The sequence below is a fragment of the Pholcus phalangioides genome, unplaced genomic scaffold (assembly GCF_987345545.1).
Source record: "Pholcus phalangioides strain wild (caught in Gottingen) unplaced genomic scaffold, Ppha-v1.0 ptg000013l_1, whole genome shotgun sequence".
NCBI classification, from domain to species: domain Eukaryota; kingdom Metazoa; phylum Arthropoda; class Arachnida; order Araneae; family Pholcidae; genus Pholcus; species Pholcus phalangioides.
This window is the reverse complement of record NW_028301606.1, coordinates 6,426,831-6,450,865: the sequence shown is the minus strand read 5'-3', so window position 1 is coordinate 6,450,865 and position 24,035 is coordinate 6,426,831. Positions and strand designations below refer to the sequence as shown.

The following is a 24,035-nucleotide window of genomic DNA, read 5'->3' as shown; positions in this document are numbered from 1 at the left end:
ACGGGGAATTACCCACCTCTGACTTGGATGGCTTCTCGATTGACAACAAACCACCGGGCAAATTAAAATGTGTGTTAATAAATGCCAGGAGCTTGGGTAATAAGAAAGATTTTTTAGAAACTATGATAGTTGTGGAGGACTTGGATCTTATAGCCATTACAGAATCTTGGGCAAACGATGGGGATGAATCTTTCTTACACATCTCCGGATACGATAATTTTTTGAGAAATAGATCTGATAGGAAAGGGGGTGGAGTGTTGATATACGTGAAATCATGTTTCAAGGCTAGAGAGTGTAACGTGCAGAGAAGTGATATTGAAACCATATGGGTTGAACTTGAGAACAAAAGACGTCATAAGCTTATTGTTGGGGTTTGTTACAATCCACCGAATAGGGATCAAAACTATATCGCCAAAATGCATGATGAAATTTCCTACAGGTGTAAGCGAAAGAGGGTTCTCATACTAGGGGATTTCAATTACCCGGGTATTGATTGGGAGAACCTTTCATCTGGAAATCAGTATGAAAGAGACTTTCTTAAGTTGGTGCTCGAAAATTTTTTGTATCAGCATGTATCAGAAGCCACTAGGGGTACTGCTATTTTGGATTTAGTTCTTACTAGTTCTGAGGATCTAGTTGAACATGTTTCGGTGGGGGAAGAGTTTTCTTCCAGTGATCATCGTATCGTCAGATTTCACTGTAACTTTTCCTCGGGTAAGGTTGATAACAAAAGACTGGTTCCTTGTTTTCGGAGAACTAACTTTGATGTTTTGCGAAGAAGGTTAGCGGAAGTTTTCAAAGACCGGTTGGAATCAGTAGGGGTGGTAAGTCAATGGGAAGAATTTAGTACGAAGCTGTCCTCTGTTTTGCACGACGTCATACCCTTTGTTCGAAAAAAGCGTGTTTGTACATCACACCCTCTATGGTTCACGGATAGCGTGCGGAACCTTTATCTTGAAAAGAAAAGAGCATTCAGAGAGTATAAAAGTGGACGAGGTGACCTATCATTGTTTACTGATAAAAGAAGACTGTTGAAGAAAGCGATAAGGGATAGTAAAAAGCAAGTTGAATCTAGGTTGGCAGATAACATTGGCTCTGACCCAAAATCATTTTTTCGATACGTCAATAATGGATGTAAGGGGACAGTTGGCCCCCTCTCGATAGGAGGCTCAAAAGTAGAGAGCAATGTAGGCATGTGTAGTGCTTTCAATGACTTTTTCGCGTCGGTTTTTAATGGAGATAATGATATTCGATATACGGGTGTTGCATGGGGTAATAAAACGCTCAACGATATTCAAGTTGAAGACGTGGAGGTCCTAAATCTTCTAAGAAATGTATGTGCAAGCAAAGCACCAGGACCAGATGATATCTATCCCAGGGTTCTCAGGGAAGGTGCTAATGAATTGTTGGGGCCAGTCGCACAGATATACAGGAGTAGTGTTGCTGAGGGTATCGTCCCGAGAGATTGGAAACTGGCTAACGTTGTTCCGATATTTAAGAAGGGTAGTAGAGAAGTGGTGTCTAATTATCGTCCAGTGAGTTTGACGAGCTCCCTCTCGAAAATTTTGGAAATTATCATCAAAAGGCAGTTTGTGAAGTGGATAGACGAGAATAATGTATTGTCGGATAATCAGCATGGGTTCAGGAAGGGGAAGTCATGTGTAACTAACCTCCTTTGCTTCTATGATTACGTGACTAAGGCTTTGGGTAAGAGCAAAAATGTCGACGTTGTTTACCTTGATTTCCAGAAGGCATTCGATCGGGTCCAACATGGCAAACTCTTGAAGCGTTTACACGAGATTGGAATAGGGGGCAACTTGCTGAATTGGATAGAATCGTGGTTAAGAGATAGGTCGCAACGAGTTATGGTGAACGGGGAATTCTCTGGTTGGACAGACGTCACAAGTGGAGTTCCTCAGGGAAGTGTCCTTGGCCCCATACTTTTTTCACTTTTTATCGACAAACTCGATCAGGGTATCGATGGAATTACTAGCAAATTCGCAGATGATGTGAAGCTAATGGGGGTAATCGGAAATGAAAGCGATAGGGAGTTGCTCCAGACCAACTTAAACAAGATTGCAGCATGGGCAAATGAATGGAGCATGACGTTTAGCGTAGATAAGTGCATGGTCGCTCATTTTGGTTCGAACAACCCACGGTTCTCTTACGAGTTGAATGGTGTCACTATCCCGGATGCAACTAGAGTCACCGATTTGGGAATTCTCATTGACGAGCGACTTAAGTTTTCTGAACATTGTTCAGCGGTTGTCAAAAAAGCGAATAGAATGCTTGGTCTCATTTTCAAAAAGGTCTCTTCGCGTTCTCCTAAAGTCATTCTTCCGCTTTTTCGAGGCTTAGTTCGTCCTGGACTGGAGTATGCTGTAAGGTTTTGGAGACCATACCTACAGAGGGACATAGACTTGGTTGGAGGGGTGCAGAGAAGAGCTACGCGTGTCCTTATTGGCACACGGGGCTTGAGGTATGAAGAGAGACTTCATTTTTTGAATATGTTTACACTGGATGAACGCAGGTGTCGAGGAGATATGATCGAAGTGTTCAAAATTTTCAATGGGATGGATAGGATGGACCATGAACTTTTAGTACACCGCCAATCGACTGCTTTTACAAGGGGACACCAGTATCGATTGGTGAGGGACAATGCAAGGTTATGGTGTCGCAGGGAATTTTTCTCCAATAGGGTTGTTAATAAATGGAATAGCTTACCCCCGGAGGTAGTAAATTGTAACACAATTGACACGTTTAAAAAGAAATACGATAAACATGTTGGGGTAAATCGAGAAGCTATCCATTCTTAGAATAAGACAACCATAAGTATTCTTTATGGGCATTGTATAATATTTTATCATGTGTATATATTGTTTGTAATTTGTGTTAATTGCATTTTTAATTGGGTTGCTGTATTTTTGAAACATATGACAACCATATTTTTATGGGCATCTTTTTATCAGCCACCTCGTTGGGCATTTTGCCTGTTGTGGCGTTGTATTTGTATTTGTATTTGTATTTGTTGTGAATTCTACCACAATTGACACGTTCAAAAACAAATGCAGTATTTATGTTAAGATAAATCGAGAACCTACCCACATTTAGATTGAAGACAACTATAATTTTCATTGACAGTGTATTTTGTTTTTTATAGTTTTTAGTTTTATCGAGAAAACTGCTTTCAATCCGAGTTGCTGCATTCTTAGATATATTTGGCATATCTCTCTATATTTTTATTTTTTATGAGCTAACTCGTCGGAAATTTTTCCTGTGGTGTGGAATTAGAATTTCTATTCAACTTTCTGACGTGAATTGGGTTTTTTTTTTGGACAACTGGAAAATATTTTTCTATTTCGTCTTTTGGTTCAATGAAATATAAATGTCAAACATTTTTTTTTTCTCAAAAAATACATCTCGGTGCTGAAATTCTGAAACTATTCCAATTGACATAATTTGGAATGAAGGCAAATATTCAACTTGTGCACAAATTTAATTTGAATTGAACTTTTGAATTTAAAAGTTTTATCGTTCCCTGATCATATGAGAAATATAAAGCAATATTATAATAATTCAAATACGCAATAATTTACTGCCATTAGTTCCACAGGCAGTCAGAAATTACAACGGCACGTGCATATACTAACAAAGCGAATCAAGTTGAGCTCGCACAATTAATCGCAATGGAACAATCACTGCAATTTATCGAAAAAAAATTTTAATGCAGTATACAGTTTCATTTGGTATCATTCCCCAAAAAAGAATGGGGGTGGGAAAATCGAACAGCTAGTGAACCAGGGTAGAAAGGGTTAAGTAAAAGAAATTTTTTAAGGGAATTTTATGTTTTATATTTGTCTTCTACCTCTGAATTTTTAGATTTCATCCTATTAGGTTGATTTTAGCAAAAAAGTATCTTTAACCGTGAAGTTAATTCCACAATTGTAATTGCATAATGTGCAATGCAATCAACTAAAATGATCTCGTTAAAGAGAACAGATATCTCTTATCACTTCCCTAAGAAAAGCCAAACAAACTCGTTCCGTCAAATAAATTCAGATCTTTTTCCCCACTTATCCTCATGTTTCAAACCAGAAAGGGTTTCTTCAAGCCATAACAAGATTCTGATGTAGAAACAGAGCAATAACTTTCGTAAAACTGACGCTTTCTGGAGCCTTTGTTAGTAAGTAGATAGACATAGAAACGATACATCATTTTTCTTACGTAGAAGAAAACACAGGAGGTTATAGTACGTAAGAGAATTTTCTTTTAGTTTTTTTTTTGTGATGTAATTTGTTAGGTTTTAGATCTGCAAAGCGAGTAAATCTCGTTATCTCTATTGGCCAGTTATTTTCTTCTATCTCGAGATGAAGATCATTTATTTCTTTTAAATTTGAACGCTTGATCACGTTTTCCCTCCACAGACGAGGTGCGGTGGTTTTGCTCATTATTATTATCCTATCTGTGAAACCTTTTATTCGTGCCTGCTTCTTAACAACGGCAACATTTCAAAGGTGCTCGAAATTGTAACACGTTTTTTCGCCGAGGCTGTTCAGTATTATTATTATGAGGAAAGGACCCGAATTATATAAATTATAGCTCTTCACAGCTCATCTCGTTTCTCGCCATTTTTGATGTCTTATTAGAAAAGCAGCCGCTGGAGAGAAAGGAGAAGAATTCCTTTTATTTTGCGTGGTTTCCTAGCTGTTACAGCGTTTTATATTCGAAGCACGTTCTAATGCAGAAGCTGTAAGTATAGGGAGAATTGCACGTGGAAAAAATTTAAATCAGAAATGTTATTTTTTTTTTTACCAAATCTCAACTGTGTAGGTCCAATCAAATTTTACTTCGATTTAGATTCGTAAATAATACTTCTAATATCTTAATTGCAAAAGTACACTTTATACAAAGTGCGCTTACATGGGGAATATGGTTGTTCCTACCAGATGGATACGATGTCGTAAGACAGTGTTTCTCAACGTGTATTTCGCGATTATGATACTTGATAATTTAACCCAGCCCCATAAAAACGCTTAGAAATTTTTTCCTAAATACATGAGGGAATTTGGTGTTGTTGGCATATTTTTAATTGAAACAATACATCAACATAGCAATTTAATTAGAGTGGATTTTTTAAGGCGACTGCCTGCCTTCGAGGTAGTTTTCAAAAAGGTCATTGTTGGTAAAACGAATGTGGTTTTGTTTTGATATGTTATAAAAAATAAAAATATTCAGGAAATAATATTTTTTTTATTTATCAAAAAAAAAAATTATTTATTATATTATTAGAATTATATATGCTAATTTTACATATATATATATTAGCATATTTTCAGAACTTCTACTAGACATTGTACACTAGAAACTATTGCTTGTATCAACATGTTCCTCACATGGATGCTTGCTATGATATTGTTCTGTACAATCAGCTAAAAGTTTTAGAAAACTATAAAACTTATTCAAAAAACGCATTCATTTTCAGATTAAGAACATTAAATTCGTTTAACTTAATTTGTAATGACTTTGCTTCTAGATATTGTAAAGTTGAAAATGAAACAATTTTGGATTCTAGAACAACTGCTCTTTCGAATGAACACACAAAAATTATTTGAAATGTTTTTGTGAAATTCATCAATTGTAGGTAGGCAGTCACCTTAATTAGCTAAAATGGTTAATTCAGGGTTGAATATATAGTTTTTCCTTTGTTTTTCTGTTGCTATATACAGAAAATCTTGCCTAGCTGAGTTGGATAGCTATTACCTTGAATTTTATTTTCAATACCCTGAATTAGGTAAAATTTCAGCAGCTCTCAAAAAGTACTACAAAAGTACTTACGTAGCCGTATTTTCTACTGAAATGACACCAAAAATGTACTTTCTAAAGCACCAAAGCAATTTATATAAGAAATTTGTATAACAGGTTTTTGTCCATGCATTTGCCATGTATGTTCAAATACACGCGGAACCAGAGGGTAAATAATTCTAACTGAATAAGAAACTATTCAATTGTTGTAATATTATATTACGCTATTGCGATATGTTTGTAATTTTATTTTTGTAGTAGTAATTGTAATTCATAAAAAATTATTGATTCTTACATAAATAAAACTTTGTTATTTCTGTAGATATCAGTTGAAGCTCAAGCGTCAAGCTCCACTATATACGAAAAACAGCCACAGTTCGATGGTATAAGGATTTTTGTGATATTTTATCTGCATCGAAAATTTTAACATTTTAAGTAATTTCGTGTTATTAAATGTGAACTATGATCTGTACAAAATGTTGTTAATTAACACTTACTCGAAGTTTCCTTGATAAAAAGCAAAATTGAACAAGAACTCCGCCATATAGTAACCATGCGACAGAAATGTATACTTATAGATTAAAAATTCTGCAATTCCAGGTCAAAATTCAAGTAAACTATAAAAAAAATTATCAGGGAAAAAAATAATGTGATGAAATTAAATTTCTATACAGAATAAAAATATTGGCAACTCGTAAAAATTTCCAGCTCTATTTTGCGGATCCAGCTCATTTTACTTTGTAACACAGTTCAGTGAAATCCTCGATTTTTATCACTTTTCAAAGTCCTGAAATTTTTGTAAATTTATTATGGTAAACAAGAATTTTAATCATTTTGCAAAAATAATTGAATTTCAAAAATTTCAAGACTACGAAAAGTGACGCAAATTGAAAATTTCGATCACCGATATATCCCGGTGAATTTTCACTCCATGATTTCGGAGTAATTTTTTTCCGTTAAAACAGAGAGGCACTTGAACCATTTTTTTACTAGTTGTCACCTTTTTTTCCATCAAATGTCGAATAAAAATTTTGTGATTTTTGTATCCCTCCCAAATAATTTTAAAGGAGTTCAACTACGAGAATCGCGGCATTTATACTCCTCTTGGACACCTTTGCTGAAACACCCTGAATATGAATTTAACTTAATTTCTGCGAAGTAATGAAACTCTTTATGTGTACCGTAAGACGCCCGTTGCGGACTCCTAAGAATCCCCGGATTATTTTCCGGAAACCATTAATCTATGTCGGAGCTGGTAATAATTTTTGGGGTGATTACACGGTTCCTGCCACCAGAACCTATTTTTACAAAAAGTCTCAGACAAAACTGACACATTTCTATTTTTTATTTATCTACAGACAAATTCGTAAATAGCTGAAAAAACGATAAAAATTAAAGAAATTGGTATATATTTTAATAAGGTTTGAAGCAAAAAGTTATTCTCATGAAGGGGTATTCTTTTGGTACAGATGGGGTCATTCTTTGGGTCAGGTTTTTGTCGATATTAGAAACAGCTTACACCCAAGCTTACAAACACTCGCTGTACAAAAAGATAATCTGGACTGATGAGACCTGAACCTTTTTCTGATCTCTATTGTGTCCAAAACTATTCAGTCGGGTTCGTGGTTGAGGTAAAACAACTTTACCAATAGTGCTTTATCCACCAATGTCAGCATGGCAATGAAAACCTTATGTGATCGCCAGTAACAAGCTGTCAATCGTACACCCTGCATTTTATAGGGCTCTAATTTGTATATTTTCAGTGATTTCATCAGTGCAGCAACCTCTATCGACAAAAATTTAAACTTAATTTTTTTTCTCCTATACCAAGAAGATCTTCGTGAGAATAACTTTTTCACAAACCCCATTCAGATTTCCTAATTCCTTCAATTTTTAGGAACTTTTGAACTATTTGCGAATTTGTGCGACACCCAGTACATGTATATCCCTAAAAAATAATACTAAGCTCTCAAATTCCATTTCCGCCATGAATCTAATCTTTTCATGAATTTATTCGTCCACCTCCCCCCCCCCCTCCTAATCTGCTCCAAACATATTTGCTTGAATAGATAAATTTTACGGTTTATACAATTCTTTGAGGCAGATCTTTATCGGGTCGTTCACCCTAATCTCAAGTAAGAATCATCAAAGTGAATGTTACTTTTTGTTTTCGGTGACGAGAAGATCACCCCTAATGCGCGCCCCTAAGCGAAACATTACTGACACTGGGACAGACAGTATTTACATTTTATAAAGACTTATGAGTCCTTAAGAACCCTAATTTGTATCTATCTATGTTGTCTACGCTTTCCAGTCGGTCAGTAATTGCGTTTGAGTAAACTCGTTTTTATAAATTTATGAGTTATTTTATTTCTGTTATTGTCTACACACGAGCGTGCTTTTTATGTTTATATATGTTAGTCATGATTTCGGGTCATTCACAGAGGAATTCGTGACGCCGTTGGAAGTTGACTCCTTTGGCAAACCTTTAGGCAGAATCCGAAGTAAACGGAGTCCTTACTCGAATTCCCACAGCACTGACGCAAGGTATTATTCGCTGGAAGGCTTCGGCGAGAAGTTCCATTTGGAAGTGAGACCAAATACCGAACTCTTGGCACCGGGTTTCAAGGTTTATCACAGGAAAGCCTCTGAAGATGATAATGGTGTCGCCCCGTCTGCTCAAGAACTATCAAAAACCACGATTGATAAATTCGATAACAACAACGAATGTTTCTATACTGGAAGATCGACGCTACACGACGAATCATCAGTCGCTTTACATCTGTGCGATGACATGGTAATTATAACATACACGCTACAACAAAATTGAATTCCTATTCCTTAGAGCCAGAGGAACGCAAACACAAAAGCCTGATTTTAAAAGAACCGAATGACATTAAATCCCCCCTCCTCCCCCCCCAATATGCGTAGCTTTGCACATGCGTAAAACTTTTTTTAAACTCCTACTGCTGATATCACAAATTTAAATTTATAACTTTATGTATATTTTTGTGAAAAATTTAAAAAAAGGGAAGCATTATGATATAACACTAATATGTATTTATGTATTTTAATGTTACAAAAATATACAAGTTCGTGTTTTAACCCTTAAAAAAAACAACATAAAATATAACTCAAGTATTCGACGATTGAGGCCACTTCAGTTTAGTCTTTTATGCTGCAAGAAATAGCGATATTTATACTCGATGGCATTGATAAAACGTATAAAACCAAGCGATTTAATGTAAAATACGGGAAAAAATTGTTAAAATATCAATTTGACTACATTTCTCTGGCTCTGAGAATATTGTTTTAAAAATCGTATTTAGTTACTCGAACTCTGCTATTGGCAGAAAAAGGTAAAATAAAGTTGAAAAATTCATGGTCGTCATCGAAACATCAAAACTTATCTAAGAGAGAGACTGCATCCTTTATATAGTTTTTTTTTTTCATCCAGCTCTATCAAGAGTACAAAAATGATTACGTTCTCTATTCAGTATTCATAAATCATACCGTCCGTACCATATGAATATTTTGGACTAATGTGCCTTTAATAATTATTCATCCGTATGTCATGTTAATTAATAATCATATAAATCATCAAAGGAAATATAGTAACTGTTTATATTGTCTTAGGCCGGTATTACACTATAAAAGTTTAATAAAATCCCTTTTATAAAACTTAAAAAATCTAACCAATAAGGTTATTGGTTACATTCTAGAAAATGCAACCGGTGATCTTATTGGCTGAATTTTTCAAGTTTTATAAAAGGACTTTTACCAAACCTTTTATAGTGTAACACCGCCCTTAGGAACGAGTAAAATTTTCATGACAGATAGAGATCGACTCTCAGGAATTTATTTACCGGGTTGTGGTCTCAAAAATGATGAGAACCACTGCTCTAAGTGGAATTCCTCCTCTTTAGGGTAATAAAAATTAATTGAATATTTCTGATCGTAACATGGAATTTAAATTCTGAAACACGTGGTCTGAATCTCATTGGACACCGAACTAAGATTTTATTATCAATCATATATATCCAAACGTATGTTCCCAATATCCACGGTCTTTAAGAACACGATTCACGAAAAATATTTTCAGGATTAATGAAAGTTTTCAAATTATATTTAATGAAAAATAATTTCAGGATTGAAATAAATATTTAGTAAAAAAAAGTATTTCAGAACAAAAGATCCATATTTAATGAAAAAATAATTTCGGAATAAATTTCTCAAATAATATAGGGCCTCTGTTTGACTCAAAAGGTGCTGGGGTCACCTGTTAAGACGTCACCGCGTGAATCTAGATACCGCGTTATGACTTGTTGGCCCTTGGACAGGACTTTTTTTTTTGGGCACGCAATGTCTAAAATGTCGAATACCTCGCTCTGAGTGGAAAAAAGTTCGATAATAGTTGCTCTTTAATACAGGGAATGCCTACATTAAGTTTATTTAGGCGTTTATTTATTTAATTCTGGATCAAAAAAGTGTCCCTTCAGAAAGTCATTTAATAAAGCCATGAAACCGTCAACGGGTATGTCGAGTTCCGAGTCAGCATTTCTTTATCGAAACGGTAGCTGTTAAAAACACTCTCCTAGAGCTTCTGTTTTAGACGATTTTGGCTCTCTAATAGTGATATTTTTTCCATTTTATTTCGAACTCTCTCTCCGCAGAGTACATACCACAGACTAAATTCTTTGTCCTAGACGTTAGATTTATTTTTCAATGCCCCAAACTGATTGGAAAAGTTCCAGAGACAAAAGTGAGACAAACAGAACAGATAAATCGCATTTAACATCAGTAATTCCGGAATCTGTGAAATCCTCCTCTCGCAAAAAGAAGAGACTGTTTAACTAGATACTATCATCACCAGTGTGACTTTCACCCTGCAGGGTGAATCACCATCGAGCTACTAATTACATTGCTTCTAGTTCTCTCCCACTCACTATTTCTCTCTCTTTCTCCCAGTTGTTGGCTGCGAGTGATAAGAACAGCATGAAAAATGACGTTTAACCTTCTTGAAAGGTTTTTAAGGTTTCTGGCTTGGTATAATCTCTTTCAGAAATGTTTATAAATAGGTCCATGGTGGAGGTTGGTGATCGGATTTAAAAAATTTTGGAGCTCCTCGGTCCGTAATGACAGCTAAATTCATGGGCGTGACGGGAGTAACCAAGGTCCCGTCCATATTCAATTACCGCATTCCTCTATTAGCTCTATTTTTTAAGTGTAGGTCTCGCCAGAACACGAGGAATACAGGTGAAAATCGGGGCCAGATTTTGACTTGAATGAGCCCGGGAGGAGGGGGAGCTTTAGTGTAGGGGGTTCTGTCAATAAAAGCTTTAGAATACTATGAAAACTTTTTGAAATATGCTATGTGAAAAAATAGATTGTCCTATGCGAGATTTATGCCGGTCATTTTAAGAGTTTGGGTCATGTGGAGAGCTGAGGATGCTGGGTCAGGCAACTCTCGAGCCTTTGGGCTTCTGAGTGCCTTGAACCTCTGTATCCGTGGATTGGAGCAGGGCATCATTGGCTCTTTTGACTTATGCCCCGCGTAATTTGTACTTAGCCCTTGTTGTCCTTAGTCCTAGAGCCCTGATGGCATTGTAACAGGAGCTAGCTTATAACCCCTTCCTGTTAATCTGAAACCAAAATTATCGTTGTTTGAGACATTGTCCGATGGCATGCCACCCACAAATCCCGACAGGCATAGGCGTAAACTTGTATCTCACCTATAGGCCCGAGTCACCCCCACCCCAATATTTGTCAGCATTTCTATAATACCTATAGAAATATTGGATTTGAGGGCCCCTCCAACATTTACAATAACTTTACGCCCATGAGCAGAGGGAGCTTCCTGTTTCATTTGAGAAAATTCTGTTTTGTTTTTCGAGGGCAGACAGCGCCTTTGACAAGGCATTGCCTTAAGAGCCTCCCACGCCATCCAAATGTAGTAGCCGGACGCGATCTCCCATGTGGCATGTAAGCTCATCACATTGCATTAAGAGACGCACTCTCTTCAGCATAGCCCAACCTCATAATGTTGTTGACTTACATCACATTATGAGGTTGGGCTCTGCTGGAGAGAGAGTGAGCTCAGAATGCTGGTTTGGGGGAACTCTCGAGCCACCAGCCCTTTGAGTGCTCTGGCTTCGCTTGAACCGCAGTATCCATGTATTGTAGGAAACCTCTAGACTCTTTGGTCTGTGCCCCGCGTCAGTCACTCTTAGCTCTTCCTCAATTGTATTGCAGCGGAGCTCATTCATCTCCCACCCGGAGATCCGACCCTAAAACTAGCTTTGCTCCATGGCAGGGCTACCGAAGTGCATCCAGTTCATACATAGGCGGAATAGACTTGGAAGTCTGGGGGGGGGGGGCATGGTCATTATTGATAGGGGGGGGGGGCAAGATGATGATGTTGATTCATCTATACATATATGCATTAGATCAGTCGACTTAACTTTTGATGCTGGGGGGGGGGGGGGGGCTCCAGCTTATAATGTACAGAGAAATTTGGTCTCTTTTTCTGTTGGACCCCCACTTCACAGTAAGAAACACTACAATACCTCAATTTTAATTGAATCTTTCAGCTTTGCTCCTGCTCTTAATGTCAGTGTATACTCCTTTTTTTCGCTTTAATGCCAAACTGACATGATGTTAATTAAGAGGAAAATAAATATACTTATGTAGCTCCCTTTCTAGACAGGTCTGATAAAGACTCAAAGAGGAGACTTTCTCATAGAGAGATCTACGGATCCGACACACCCATCAAAGACCCACGTACTACGTAAAAGGTCAACAACGTCCGGTCCACCAGACATTACGAGACACAAGGTGAAAGGAGACGTGCAGACGCACTTCTGTGGAAGGAAACGGAAATGTAAGAATTCAGTTTTTCTACGTGCAATAATTTTTCTTAAAAATATTTTAGGAGTGTTTACGAATGTTATTTTCATTAAACGGGTTTAGTATTATTTGAATACGTCTTGAATATTCGAAAGAAGCTGCTAAACGATGGAAACGGGAAAAATCCATTCAATTTTTCTCATCCGAATAGCTAGTGTGTTAATCTCTAGTTCAAAGCCCAGCTTGGGCACGAAAATGTCGGAGCAACCAAGTCGAATTGAGGTTCTGATATAATCAAGCCTATTAATTACGGCATACATGCTCAACCCATGGCCCGCTGACCAAATAATACCCTCCGAGTCTGCCCCTAAGCTGGTTCGTAACGTGCTTTCTCATGGGCAGACTTTTCCCTTGCACCTCCCCCTCCTTGAAAGTGTTATTTTGCAAAATAAGTGTAAAATTCCTAGTCATGCCATTTGAAAGTAAGGGAATCCATTCTCCGAAACACCGTGTATCTTGAATGAATTAAAAACCCTCGAAATAACCGTTGATGTCATATAATTGATTTTTCATTAATTACATTGATGACCAGAACTACTTAACCGCACATTCACTCCGTAAACATTCCTGTGTGGAATATTTAACCAATCGATATATGCTGGAATGTGCTTTCTAAGTATATGTGAGGTTTTTCTAACGTTTTATGTTGTCGGAGATGTGCTTGTCTCGTGTTCCTCTGGGGGAAAGAAATGGCGCAGAACGTCTGAAAAAGCAAAAAAAAAAAAAATTCAGTATCTGAAAAAGGCAAAAAATAGGATAGAAAAACAAAGAGGGGAAAAATTTCGAAAGGGACAGATAATCTGCAAAATTTGAAATATGCAGGGGAGGGCAGAAATTCAGAAAAATGCACGTATCTACTGAAATGATTTTAAGACTTTTTTTTTCTTCTTATTGACCAAATCCCAAAAGCCCATCCTCTTCATGAATTTATATTCTTTTACAAAGTGTTCTTGTTCATTTACTCTTCCAATCAATATTTACGTATATAAACATCTCGTGCTAGTATGTGTAAATATTTATACATTATTTTTGAAAATTTGGAAATATTGAATATTTTAATTTTTCCCCTAATTGTGATCTTTCAGAGCGCGCATACTGCATTTGTACTTTAGACATGACGTTGGACTTGATTTTTCTTTACTCTACACGCTCACACACACACACACACGCTTTACACGTATATGCACAAACTTGTCTTTCTTCTTAACAACGCCTCAGAAAGGCAATTTGTAAATCAACAGATAGTCTCATTGGTCTGGAAAACGACGAAATAAATGATATCCTGTTCCCCTCATCCTCTTCAAACCTGAGCTAAAAGTAACCATTAAAAAATTTTTTTTGATTGATTTGTGTTTGTTGTATGTGAAAATGCCATTTAATAAAATTAATTAATTTGGAATATTTTTTTAATTGCAAAACAGCACACATAAATACATTGATACAAAATACAAATAATATACAAAATAAAATAAATAAAGACAACAGAATACAAAAGACAAAACATACACTATGCAGCTCTTAGGGACCCATTTGATCCGTCGTAGAGCTTGAAAAATACTATATATGTAATAAAACGCCACGCTCGTAAATATTTATTAATATTTATTAATATTTTTACTGGAACATTTGAGTTAGGTACCCTTACGCATACTTCAAGTCTGAACTTGAAAAAAAGTACTATTAAAACCGTTAAAACTGAAGGTACGCCGGGGCCGAAGAGGATAAACGTGACTGATAAAATATAGACTCAAGATGAGACGACTTTATTGCGTAGGTGATAAATAATCGAAACCACAAGGGCAAATGTCCCTTGAAAAAATTAGGGGCAAATCATCCCCTTTATTCCCCTATTCCTTGACTGATCTTCGATTTTTGGGAAAGAACTTGTGTACTAATAACACAAACCTTTAATTATTGTGGCTGACGTGCCACAGAAGCCTATTAATAGTATATTTAAAGAAGAAATGCGTTTAAAGGAAATGAAGGTCCTCAATTAATTTTGACTCTGTCGCCAGTGGTGCACACAAAAGCAAAATTGCATCATCTTCTAATGAAAGAAAATCGTAACTCTTTGCGTCCCTTTTCCTCCCCGTTCACCCGAATGCGGAGATTAGATGTGATAAGATTTTTTGCAACAAAAATGTGCAAGACCAAAATCAATTTATTGGGTTTTTACCATCGCTAAATAGCATAGCGTTCCGACTGCTCAATGTGTATGTCGTTGGGCAAGCGAAAATTAGGCGTCTTACAGACTGAAATGATTATCCACTCTTAGGGAGAGAATTATGATACTCACCATCACGTATTCCAGTCATAGTTCTAGTTTCCACAAGGATTATTTAGACATACAGAAGAAAGAATCGGAGAGAAATTGACAATCGAAATCACGCACAAAAATGATGAAAAATTGTTCCCGCATTTCTTGAATTTAATTGTAAATAGCTTTGGCTTTGAAATACAGAAATGTGATTTTAAAAATACAGTGATACCTCAGCTAACGAAGGCTTTTTTCGTGAATCTTCTACCTCTGCTAACGAATACGGATTCGACTAACGAACGTTTTTGTTGATATGTGGATGCAACATAAAACAGCCTCGTTGCGAGCTGAACTTTGGCGCCAATCATCAGAATTACTGTCACTTGAGTCCGATTAACTCATGTCCACCTCAAAATCTCTTCATAGATGTAGCTCCACTTCTTTTTACGAAATTTTCTGGCATTTCATGTGAATTAAAAGGTAAAAATGATGTAAAATAATGATAATGCTAATAGAAAATGCATTAAAAAAAGGGGGGGAGCTATGTTTTCAGAGCACCCGTTTTTTCTCAGAACAAATTCTGAACAGTTTGGGCACTTGTGTTTTCTATCTTCGTGTATCAGACACAGAAATAAGTTGACAAAACCAAATCACAAAGGGATTGGGACTCTTACGAACTCGACTGAGTTGTGCCAACGCCAGCGAAAGCTGGCACTGGTTGTGTCTATAATGTAAAATAAAAATATCCTCAGAATCTGATCTGTCTGTATGTTCTCATTTCCCCAATTTTGAAAGCACTTCATTTTAGCCTTCGGTCAGTTTATCTTTTTTATAGCACCCCTTGTGTTTTAAAAACTCGTCTTCAAGTTTTGGTAAATACCTGGAGCGAATTTAACTATTTCCGTAGAAAACAATGAAAATCACGCTTCGGCTTACGAAGATTTTGACTAACGAACGGTTTCCGGAACGAATTATCTTCATTAGCGGAGGTATCACTGAATTAAAAACGGACGCAATGTTCACTCGTAAAAATAGAAACAAAAATTCCTGTGGTATTTTAAGGCATATGCTTAAATACTTTTATGTTGTGATATTAAGAAAATTTTCTTCGTAAGTGATCATTTTTGTTAATGAAATTCAATCACTGTCAGCCGTGTACTACAGTAAATGTTTGTTTAAAAAAATTAGAACGTTCCAAAAACTCCAAGCGCAGTTTATAAAACGCTCAAATATCAAATCACAAATTCATAGTATGGCTATAATTTTGCATTTCCATCTTCTAAAAGGTTTTTCTCCGCAGCATATCATTGGTAAAAAAAATGCATAATGTAGAGTTGTAAACAATGGCTCAAAATATCAAACAGAAAATGAAAAAAAAGATTTAACTCTAGCGACATCTGCTGTTGATTTAAAACACTAATTTCTGAATTGGATATTTTAACTGTATCTTTATCGCATTTTTTTCAGAAAAAAGTCAGTTTTTAAGTGTTATATATTTAAATTTATTGAAATTGAGCTTAATGAGAGTGAAATTTGATGCAGTTTAATATCGGTTGAAAAAGTTTAGTTATTTTGTTTTGATGAACCTAAATCACTGTAATCGCTCCGTTTAAGTTTCGGTTTCGTTAACTACGCGTTCCAAACAAAATTAGGTTTCACTAGGGACATCTATTGTCAATTATAGGTATTTTATGTGAAGTTGAAGCGCATTTTTATTTTCTCTTTTAAAACAATTTGTTTTTTCGAACGTGTACTGTAATTTAAACAATACTTAAGAAAGTTGATCCCACTTACAACAAACTTGGGTGTACTAAAATATCGGTTAATATGATTTTCTCTTCGAATTCCGTGAACCTCTAACCATGAAACGTGCCGAGATAAATTGGTTTTGCGTTGTAGCGTTATCTATCTTTGACTTTAAATGACATTTTCTGATTTTCCACGTATGAATTTTAGTGAAATATTTTAATTTTCTTCCGTCTTTTATCCGAGAAATTAACTTTTAAAAAATTTACAGAATGCTTGATTATTTCGGTATAATCTGTTAATATATGTCTCTTCTGCCATCATGAGCTACACCATTGAAAAAACGTTTTAAAATTTGATGCCCGTTTCAATGTATTTCGTACTGCCTATCGTGTTTTGAACGTAGGAACAAAGGCTAGACGAATCTATTATTGTCTGACATGCCCGGTTCACGTAAAAATTTTAAACCGGGCGTAAATTATTTTTATATACCTTTCACTGAAAAATATCTTGGATGAACCCCTAAACTTAATGTACTTTATCTTAACGTGAAATATCTTAGATGAAATCAATTCACATAATAAAGAGAGAGGGTCTAGCTGCAAAGAAAAACTATAGTCCGAAAGGTCCATTGGGCGTAAAAAGGTTAAAGAACACTTATTTTGGGTTGGTCTCTTTCTTTTGTAAAGGGGAATTATGTAATATATGAAAGGAAGGGAAAAGGCCACAATTTCGGGATAAAAAAACAATTTCAATTTTTTAATTTTCAAAGGGTTTGCAGTACAAATAAAAGTCAATGGTGTCATCTGATAGGCATTTCCGAGACAAATCTTATGATGACACTTCGATATTAATACCTCTTCCAGTCTACAATTCTATTATGTCAGTATCTATCGTGCAAACTTAGCACAATTTTTTTTCCATAGTTGGAACTCGCGAGATGAGTCACAGCATTTCCAATGATTAAAAAGTTTTACGTGACAATATTTCTTGCAGATATGCCTCACGTACCGCATAAAAACCATTGGCTTCCCGACGAGTTCCCTCTTGTCTCGAACAAAACCAGAACTAAAAGATCTTTCGGCGTTGACGATGAGGACGAAGACCCAGCGAGGAGTGTCGAAACTCTCGTCGTTGCTGACCGTGATATGGTACTAAAACACGGCACCGACAACGTCACGACTTACATCCTAACTGTGTTCAATATGGTGAGTCAGTGGCCTACTATTGAAAACATTTTTCAATTCTCATCCACCACCCGCGAATTACGAAATGATTGTGCTCTTATTTTCTGTCGTTTTAAGGTATCGATGTTGTACCAGGACTCGGCGATCGGAAATAACGTCAGCGTGGTTCTCGTTGGTCTAGTCCTGTTGGAAGGAGACGAGGTATGTAGCGAGCGATTCCTGATGGAAAGACTCTTCACGCATAGTGCGAATGCGGCAGTTAACTCTTATTGGTTTATGAAGTGCTTATTTTCTTCAGCCAGGTCTGAGTCTGTCTCACAGTGCGGAACAGTCCCTGAACAGCTTCTGCCAGTGGCAATCGACTATCCACACCAGTCGTGGTACTCACCACGACCACGCTGTACTCGTCACTGGTAAGGACATATGTTCTTGGAAAGAAGGACCTTGCGACACCCTCGGTGAGCACTTAACTAGTTCGATTATTTCTATTTTTTTCTTTTTTTTTTACAATTGCATGGACCTGTTCCCCTTCGTGGCATGAAAATACATGAAATGCGTAGGGCATTGTTTCTCAAAGTTTTAAGAAACATGAAATTTTTTAAAAAAAATGAAATTTCTATCTGACTTCCAATCAAAAAAATGTCAATTAGTAAAATTTTCTCCTTTGTACCGAAAAAAAGTGCTCATGTGAAATTTTACATGGACTGAAAGTTTTCAAGTCTTGCTTCAAAACTTCCAAGTAATCTTTATATGTTTTCAGGTTACGCCCCCATCAGCGGAATGTGTAGCAAGTACAGAAGCTGTACTGTCAATGAAGATTCGGGTCTAGTTTTGGCTTTCACGATAGCGCACGAAATCGGTCATAAGTAAGTATTGTATGTCTTGCGATTCCTTAATTATATAAGAGGGTGCTCAGGGGTTTTTAGGAGAGTGCGGGCCACTTCTTTGGTTTGAGAACGTATCGCGGGCCACTTAAGTGATCTGTAATGTGCCGCTTCAGCCATGTGAATGAATGAATGCACGCCAGAACTCTGTCACCGGGCTTATAACGTTGACGAGATCTCTTCCAGCCCAGCTTCGTGGCAAAGTCTGGAAGAACGCTATAGTCATTTGGAACTGCACACCGCGGGTGATATTTAAATATAACGCGAAACACTTAAGTAACTTGGGAATGTGTCGCGAGCCACTTAAGCCATGTGGAAATGTATCATGGGCCGCTTGAGTTATGTGGAACTGAGCCGCGGGTAACTTAAGTGATCTATAAATGTGCCGTGGGTCAATTAAGTGATCCGTAAATATGCTGCGGGGCACTCAAGCAGGGACGTAGCGGACTTTTTCGGGAGGGGGGGCCCGGGCAGACTTCTCGGGGCCATTTGTAGAGGTTACAAAATAATTCGAGTGTATACTTTTTGTAAGACCCCCCATCCATTCGGTTCGGTTTCCCGTTTGTCCCAGCCTAGTTACGGGCCGGCACTCAAGTGAGCCGATCCTGCGCTCGTGCCGCTTAGTCTATTTTTCCAAAACTAGATTTGAGTTCGTGAGCCACAGGCAAATATGCTTCAATCCTTGATGAGCGCACACAGAAGTATTGGGAAGTTTTTCCCTTAAAAACAGTTTGCATAATGGTTAAATGTGAAGGAGGCGACAGTATTTCACCTTCAATTTCTATCTGTACAGATCTTATCACATTATCTTCAGTTCTCTAGATTCGAATGAAAATTTCAGCAAGGGCAATGCAAATAAATACTCATAATAACCTCCAACCAATTGTAATTAATCACTTATTTCTAAATCGTATGGAAAAAACATTTGATAAAACTCGTTTTTCTCGTAGCTTTGGCATGGTACACGATGGTCAAAGCAACTCTCCTTGCAAGAAATCGAAAGGGACAATAATGTCACCTTCCTTATCCGGACTGGATTCTGCTTACTTGTGGTCGTCTTGCAGTAGGAAAGAGTTATCTAAATTTCTGAGGTATAGTATGGGGTTTTTTTATGTCCAAAAGTCTCTCGGCAGACCTTCAATACGATACTTACATAACATGCAAGTATCATTACATTAACATGCAAGTATCTTACATTACAAATTCAAGCATTTATAATGTTCACTTCAAAATATGAAAACAAGATGGCAGCACGAACAAAACACGAAACAAGTGTACAACTCTGACAACATAAATACGTTAGGGCCACCAGAGCCGCCCTTAGAGGTCCCGTGGATTTGTGTGGGGGGCGCACTCACGGTAATAGAAGGGGAAAACATTCATGCATCAAGTATATTTTTTTATAGTAAACAAGGTGTCTGAGCTTCAGCTGATTTCGTTCTCGAATTTTCATCGATTCTAGAATTTTTTTCCATTAAGTTTGAATTTTTTTCAATTCTGGGATTTTTTTTCTCATTAATTCTAATTTCCATCAATTCTGGGATATTTTTCTCATTTATTCTCAATCTCCATTACTTCTGAGATTTTTCTCTCAATAGCTCTGCATTTTCATCAATTCTGTGAATTTTTCCCCACATTGATTGAATTTTCATAAATTCTCGGTTTTTTTTTATTGTTTCTGAATTTTCATTGGTGAGTTGATATTTTTCAGCATTTTCTGTATATTTTTTGATAATGCATGAATCGTTGCATGCCCGATCCCCTCCACAAAATATATAACATCGAGGCTAAGGAGAATGAAATTTTCGAACCGGGCCCCGCGTTTAATAAGGGCTGCTCTGAGGGTCAAACGTAAGATACTCTGCAGAGTGTACGAGGTGCTTATACGATTACACAGTAGCAGTATATTTGAAAACTATCCCTAAAGAGAAATGGTCTTCATCATCTTTGATTTGCCATTGCTTTTAGGTCTCCCAGATCTACATGCCTGATGAACAAACCCGACTTTTCTGATGAACTTCAGTTCCCCGACAGACTACCTGGTCAACTTTATGATGGTGACATGCAGTGCAAATTCCAGTTTGGAAGAAAATCAAGACTGTGCAAACATTACTCATTAAAAGTTAGTTCGAATTTACTATTCTTGCAGAAATAAGGTGAAATCTTTGACGATTTATTTAGTAATTTTTTTTTTTTTAATTTTATATAATTATATTGGATTTTCTTTTTTACATCAAGTTCTTATTTCAGAAGCTGTAGAAATATTATAATAATTTTAAATGAAAAAGTCCTTGACATCCATTCAATCAATAACAGACTTGACAATAGATGTTATGTTATACTATTTTCGTAATTTTTTAAAATATCAAGTTTTATTCAGGGAGAAATATGTAAGGCTCTTTGGTGCGAAAGAAATGGCCGAAAATGTGAGACCAAGTTTTTACCAGCTGCTGAGGGCACTTCATGCGGGAAGAATAAGGTATTAAAATGTGTGAATAGAGTTCCATATAAAACGCACATTCTACATTTTAGAACACTGGAGTTTTTCATTTGTTTTCTTTTTCTTGTAGTGGTGCCGCAAAGGTATTTGTGTTGATCAAGAAAAAGAAGAACTGGAACCAGTGGATGGTGGTTGGGGTACATACTCCAAATGGTCCAACTGTTCCAGTAATTGTGGAGGCGGACTGATGACACGAGAAAGAAGATGCAACAATCCAATGTTGGTATATCTTTAGTTTTCTTTTGCAATTTCCGAACAAGTTGAAATTTTGTATTTAAATTCTTTTCACTCCAAGCTAATTTTTTCACCAAGAAAATTTGCATCGCAAAATCGTATCAAATGAGCAAAGTGAATTTGTATTGAAATTGTACATTTAATTTGTATTGAATATCTAAATCTGATCAATTTTCAGATGCAAAATTTCAGATTTGTGATACAATACTTATGGATTTTTGTCATTCATAAAAAATTTCTTCTTAACAGACCAAAGAATGGAGGAACATATTGTAAAGGAAGAAGCAAAGAATACAAGATATGCAACATTGAAGTGAGTAATAGAAAACGAATATAGGCAGCAATACCCCCATCGCACACTTTCATCGTTACTCTGCCGTTTCAGTACCAGAATTGCGCTGTCTCATGATTGTTTTTAGATGTTAACTTTTTCCTGTAATCGAATATTACGATCAACTGTAAATTTAACTTATATATTAACCGCTTTGCTTACAAGGTACTGGCGAGAAATTCGGATGATCTTTATTTGACGAATGGGCGAAATATATGGTAACCGCGGCGTAACCTAACCGCGCGTTAGAAAAAGGTGAAGTTGAAGGGGAAAAAAGCATGCGAAAACAGTATAATACATAAGTGCAGATAAGAGAGTAGTTATACGAAGTAGATCTCTTTTGCTCCTATACGTATATAGTAGAAGGTAAAGTTTTAAAGTTTCCCCCCACATATATATGATGTGGGGGAAAAGGTCCTAATAATCGTATAGTCATAAAAGGAAGGTAAAGAGAATACAACTTCGTGGGGTTACAACAAAGCCTCACGGTGCTGAAAAGGGAGATAAAAAACAGCTTGTTTTTGACTTACATTTGAACGCAATATTACGTAGATTTCTTGGTCGTAAAGTGGTTAACCACTGTGTACATAATATTTTTATTAAATAAAGTATTTGAAAGTTATGACATATATTGCCAGTTAAGACAAAAAAACAAAAAAATTGGGCATAAGTTGTGTGTTTTCAGTACGTACATTTTTAATTAATTTGTCTTACTTTTGTTCTCTATAAATCCAATAGAGAGAGCTAAAATTTTCAGTAAAAGCGAAGTTCTCAAAAAAAAAGTGCACAAAATGCAATGGCTTTGTGAAATATTTTAAAATTGGGAAAATGATCGCGAAAAGAAAGGATTTCTGTTCGTTCAATTAAAGTTTTGGATACAATAAAAAGAAAATTCCTCTATCAGCGTATACCTCAATCACGTATACACGGGACGTCGGGTCATCAGGACCCTATCTCGATGTTTTATTCATTTTGGCACCTTTGCGTAGAAGTCGTGTGATAATATTTTCGTAATACATTGAAAGTTTGCAATTTTATACTGTAATTTCTCAAAAAAAATAGTTCTAAAATGTCCCGGTATTTACTAAGGCGCGTATACATAAGCGCGTCGATCTTGCAACGCTCAACCCCTTGCAATGGTTCTAATACGCTCGTGGGTACACAAACTTCCTTTGTGTTCCTTTCTTTCCGTTGAAAAAACCGATTCCAGGTCCAGTGAAAACGGCTCAAGAATCGCTCACAATACTGTACAAATTACTGAACAACCAATTGCGAATGCGTTAATTGCATGATCCATGTGCTGATGAATACGTGCCTTTAATGGATTCCGTGTTTTGTCCCGGTTTTTATCTAGGGATTCTGGGATTTGTCTCCTTTGAGTTGTTTCTCAGGAACCTCATCTAGCCACCCCACCCTCGGATATACTTAAATGAATATTTTCTCCAAAAATGAATCGCTTCATTATTTTTTCAGGACTGTTACCCATCTGAAAAATCCACAGATCAAGATTATTGTGCAACATTCAATCACAGAACTGTGAAGTCTAAACAATACAGGTGGAAGCCATATGAAAAAGATCTTGGGGGTAAGAAATGCGCCAATAACTAGAGAATATCTTAACAAAATTTACCTTATAATTAGATTTACATATTCTTTTTCCTCCCCTGCGCAGCTCTTGCCCGTTGCAGGATATACTGCACCCCGGACAAAGAAGACACTTACTTAGTACTATCCACAAAATTGCCCGATGGTAAATCCTGTCTTGGGAATTTCTCGAGTGTTTGTGCTGAAGGAGATTGCAGGGTTTGTATATATACAACGATTTTTTATAGCGTACTGCAACTCTAATGATCTGTGTATTTATGCAATTTCTATTATAAATTTACTATTTTTTTTACGTGAATATTCCAAATAGCCAGTTGGATGTGATGGGAAAGTTGACTCTAATGTCTTACCAGACAGATGTGGTGTATGCAATGGGACAAATTCGACATGTAAAGAAGTCGCCGGTGTTTACTATGTAGCTAATTTCACGACAGGTAACATTTTCTTCCATCTTCAATTCAAAGTGGTGATATGAAAATACAGTCCATTCCGCTTAACGCGATCACATCGGAACTCTTTCATTTCTTATAATAACGGAATGATAACTATATCCGAAAAAGTCCCGTTTGCAAGTACGGTGAAC

The 24,035-nt window shown here is 36.5% G+C and overlaps 1 protein-coding gene across 1 annotated transcript in view; it reads left to right on the top strand.

Moving 5' to 3' along the window:
* LOC149078506 (A disintegrin and metalloproteinase with thrombospondin motifs 16-like) overlaps positions 1 to 24,035 on the top strand; it is a 52,658-nt gene that overhangs the window by 23,740 nt on the left and 4,883 nt on the right. Inside the window, exons 2-16 of the mRNA XM_089240616.1 lie at positions 6,125 to 6,185; positions 8,247 to 8,599; positions 12,505 to 12,682; positions 17,708 to 17,919; positions 18,016 to 18,099; positions 18,197 to 18,356; positions 18,659 to 18,764; positions 19,733 to 19,873; positions 20,751 to 20,904; positions 21,163 to 21,261; positions 21,353 to 21,501; positions 21,766 to 21,829; positions 23,321 to 23,432; positions 23,520 to 23,650; positions 23,763 to 23,886. Coding sequence (XP_089096742.1) covers positions 6,125 to 6,185; positions 8,247 to 8,599; positions 12,505 to 12,682; positions 17,708 to 17,919; positions 18,016 to 18,099; positions 18,197 to 18,356; positions 18,659 to 18,764; positions 19,733 to 19,873; positions 20,751 to 20,904; positions 21,163 to 21,261; positions 21,353 to 21,501; positions 21,766 to 21,829; positions 23,321 to 23,432; positions 23,520 to 23,650; positions 23,763 to 23,886 — 2,128 coding nt within the window. The remainder of the gene's footprint in view (positions 1 to 6,124; positions 6,186 to 8,246; positions 8,600 to 12,504; positions 12,683 to 17,707; positions 17,920 to 18,015; positions 18,100 to 18,196; positions 18,357 to 18,658; positions 18,765 to 19,732; positions 19,874 to 20,750; positions 20,905 to 21,162; positions 21,262 to 21,352; positions 21,502 to 21,765; positions 21,830 to 23,320; positions 23,433 to 23,519; positions 23,651 to 23,762; positions 23,887 to 24,035) is intronic.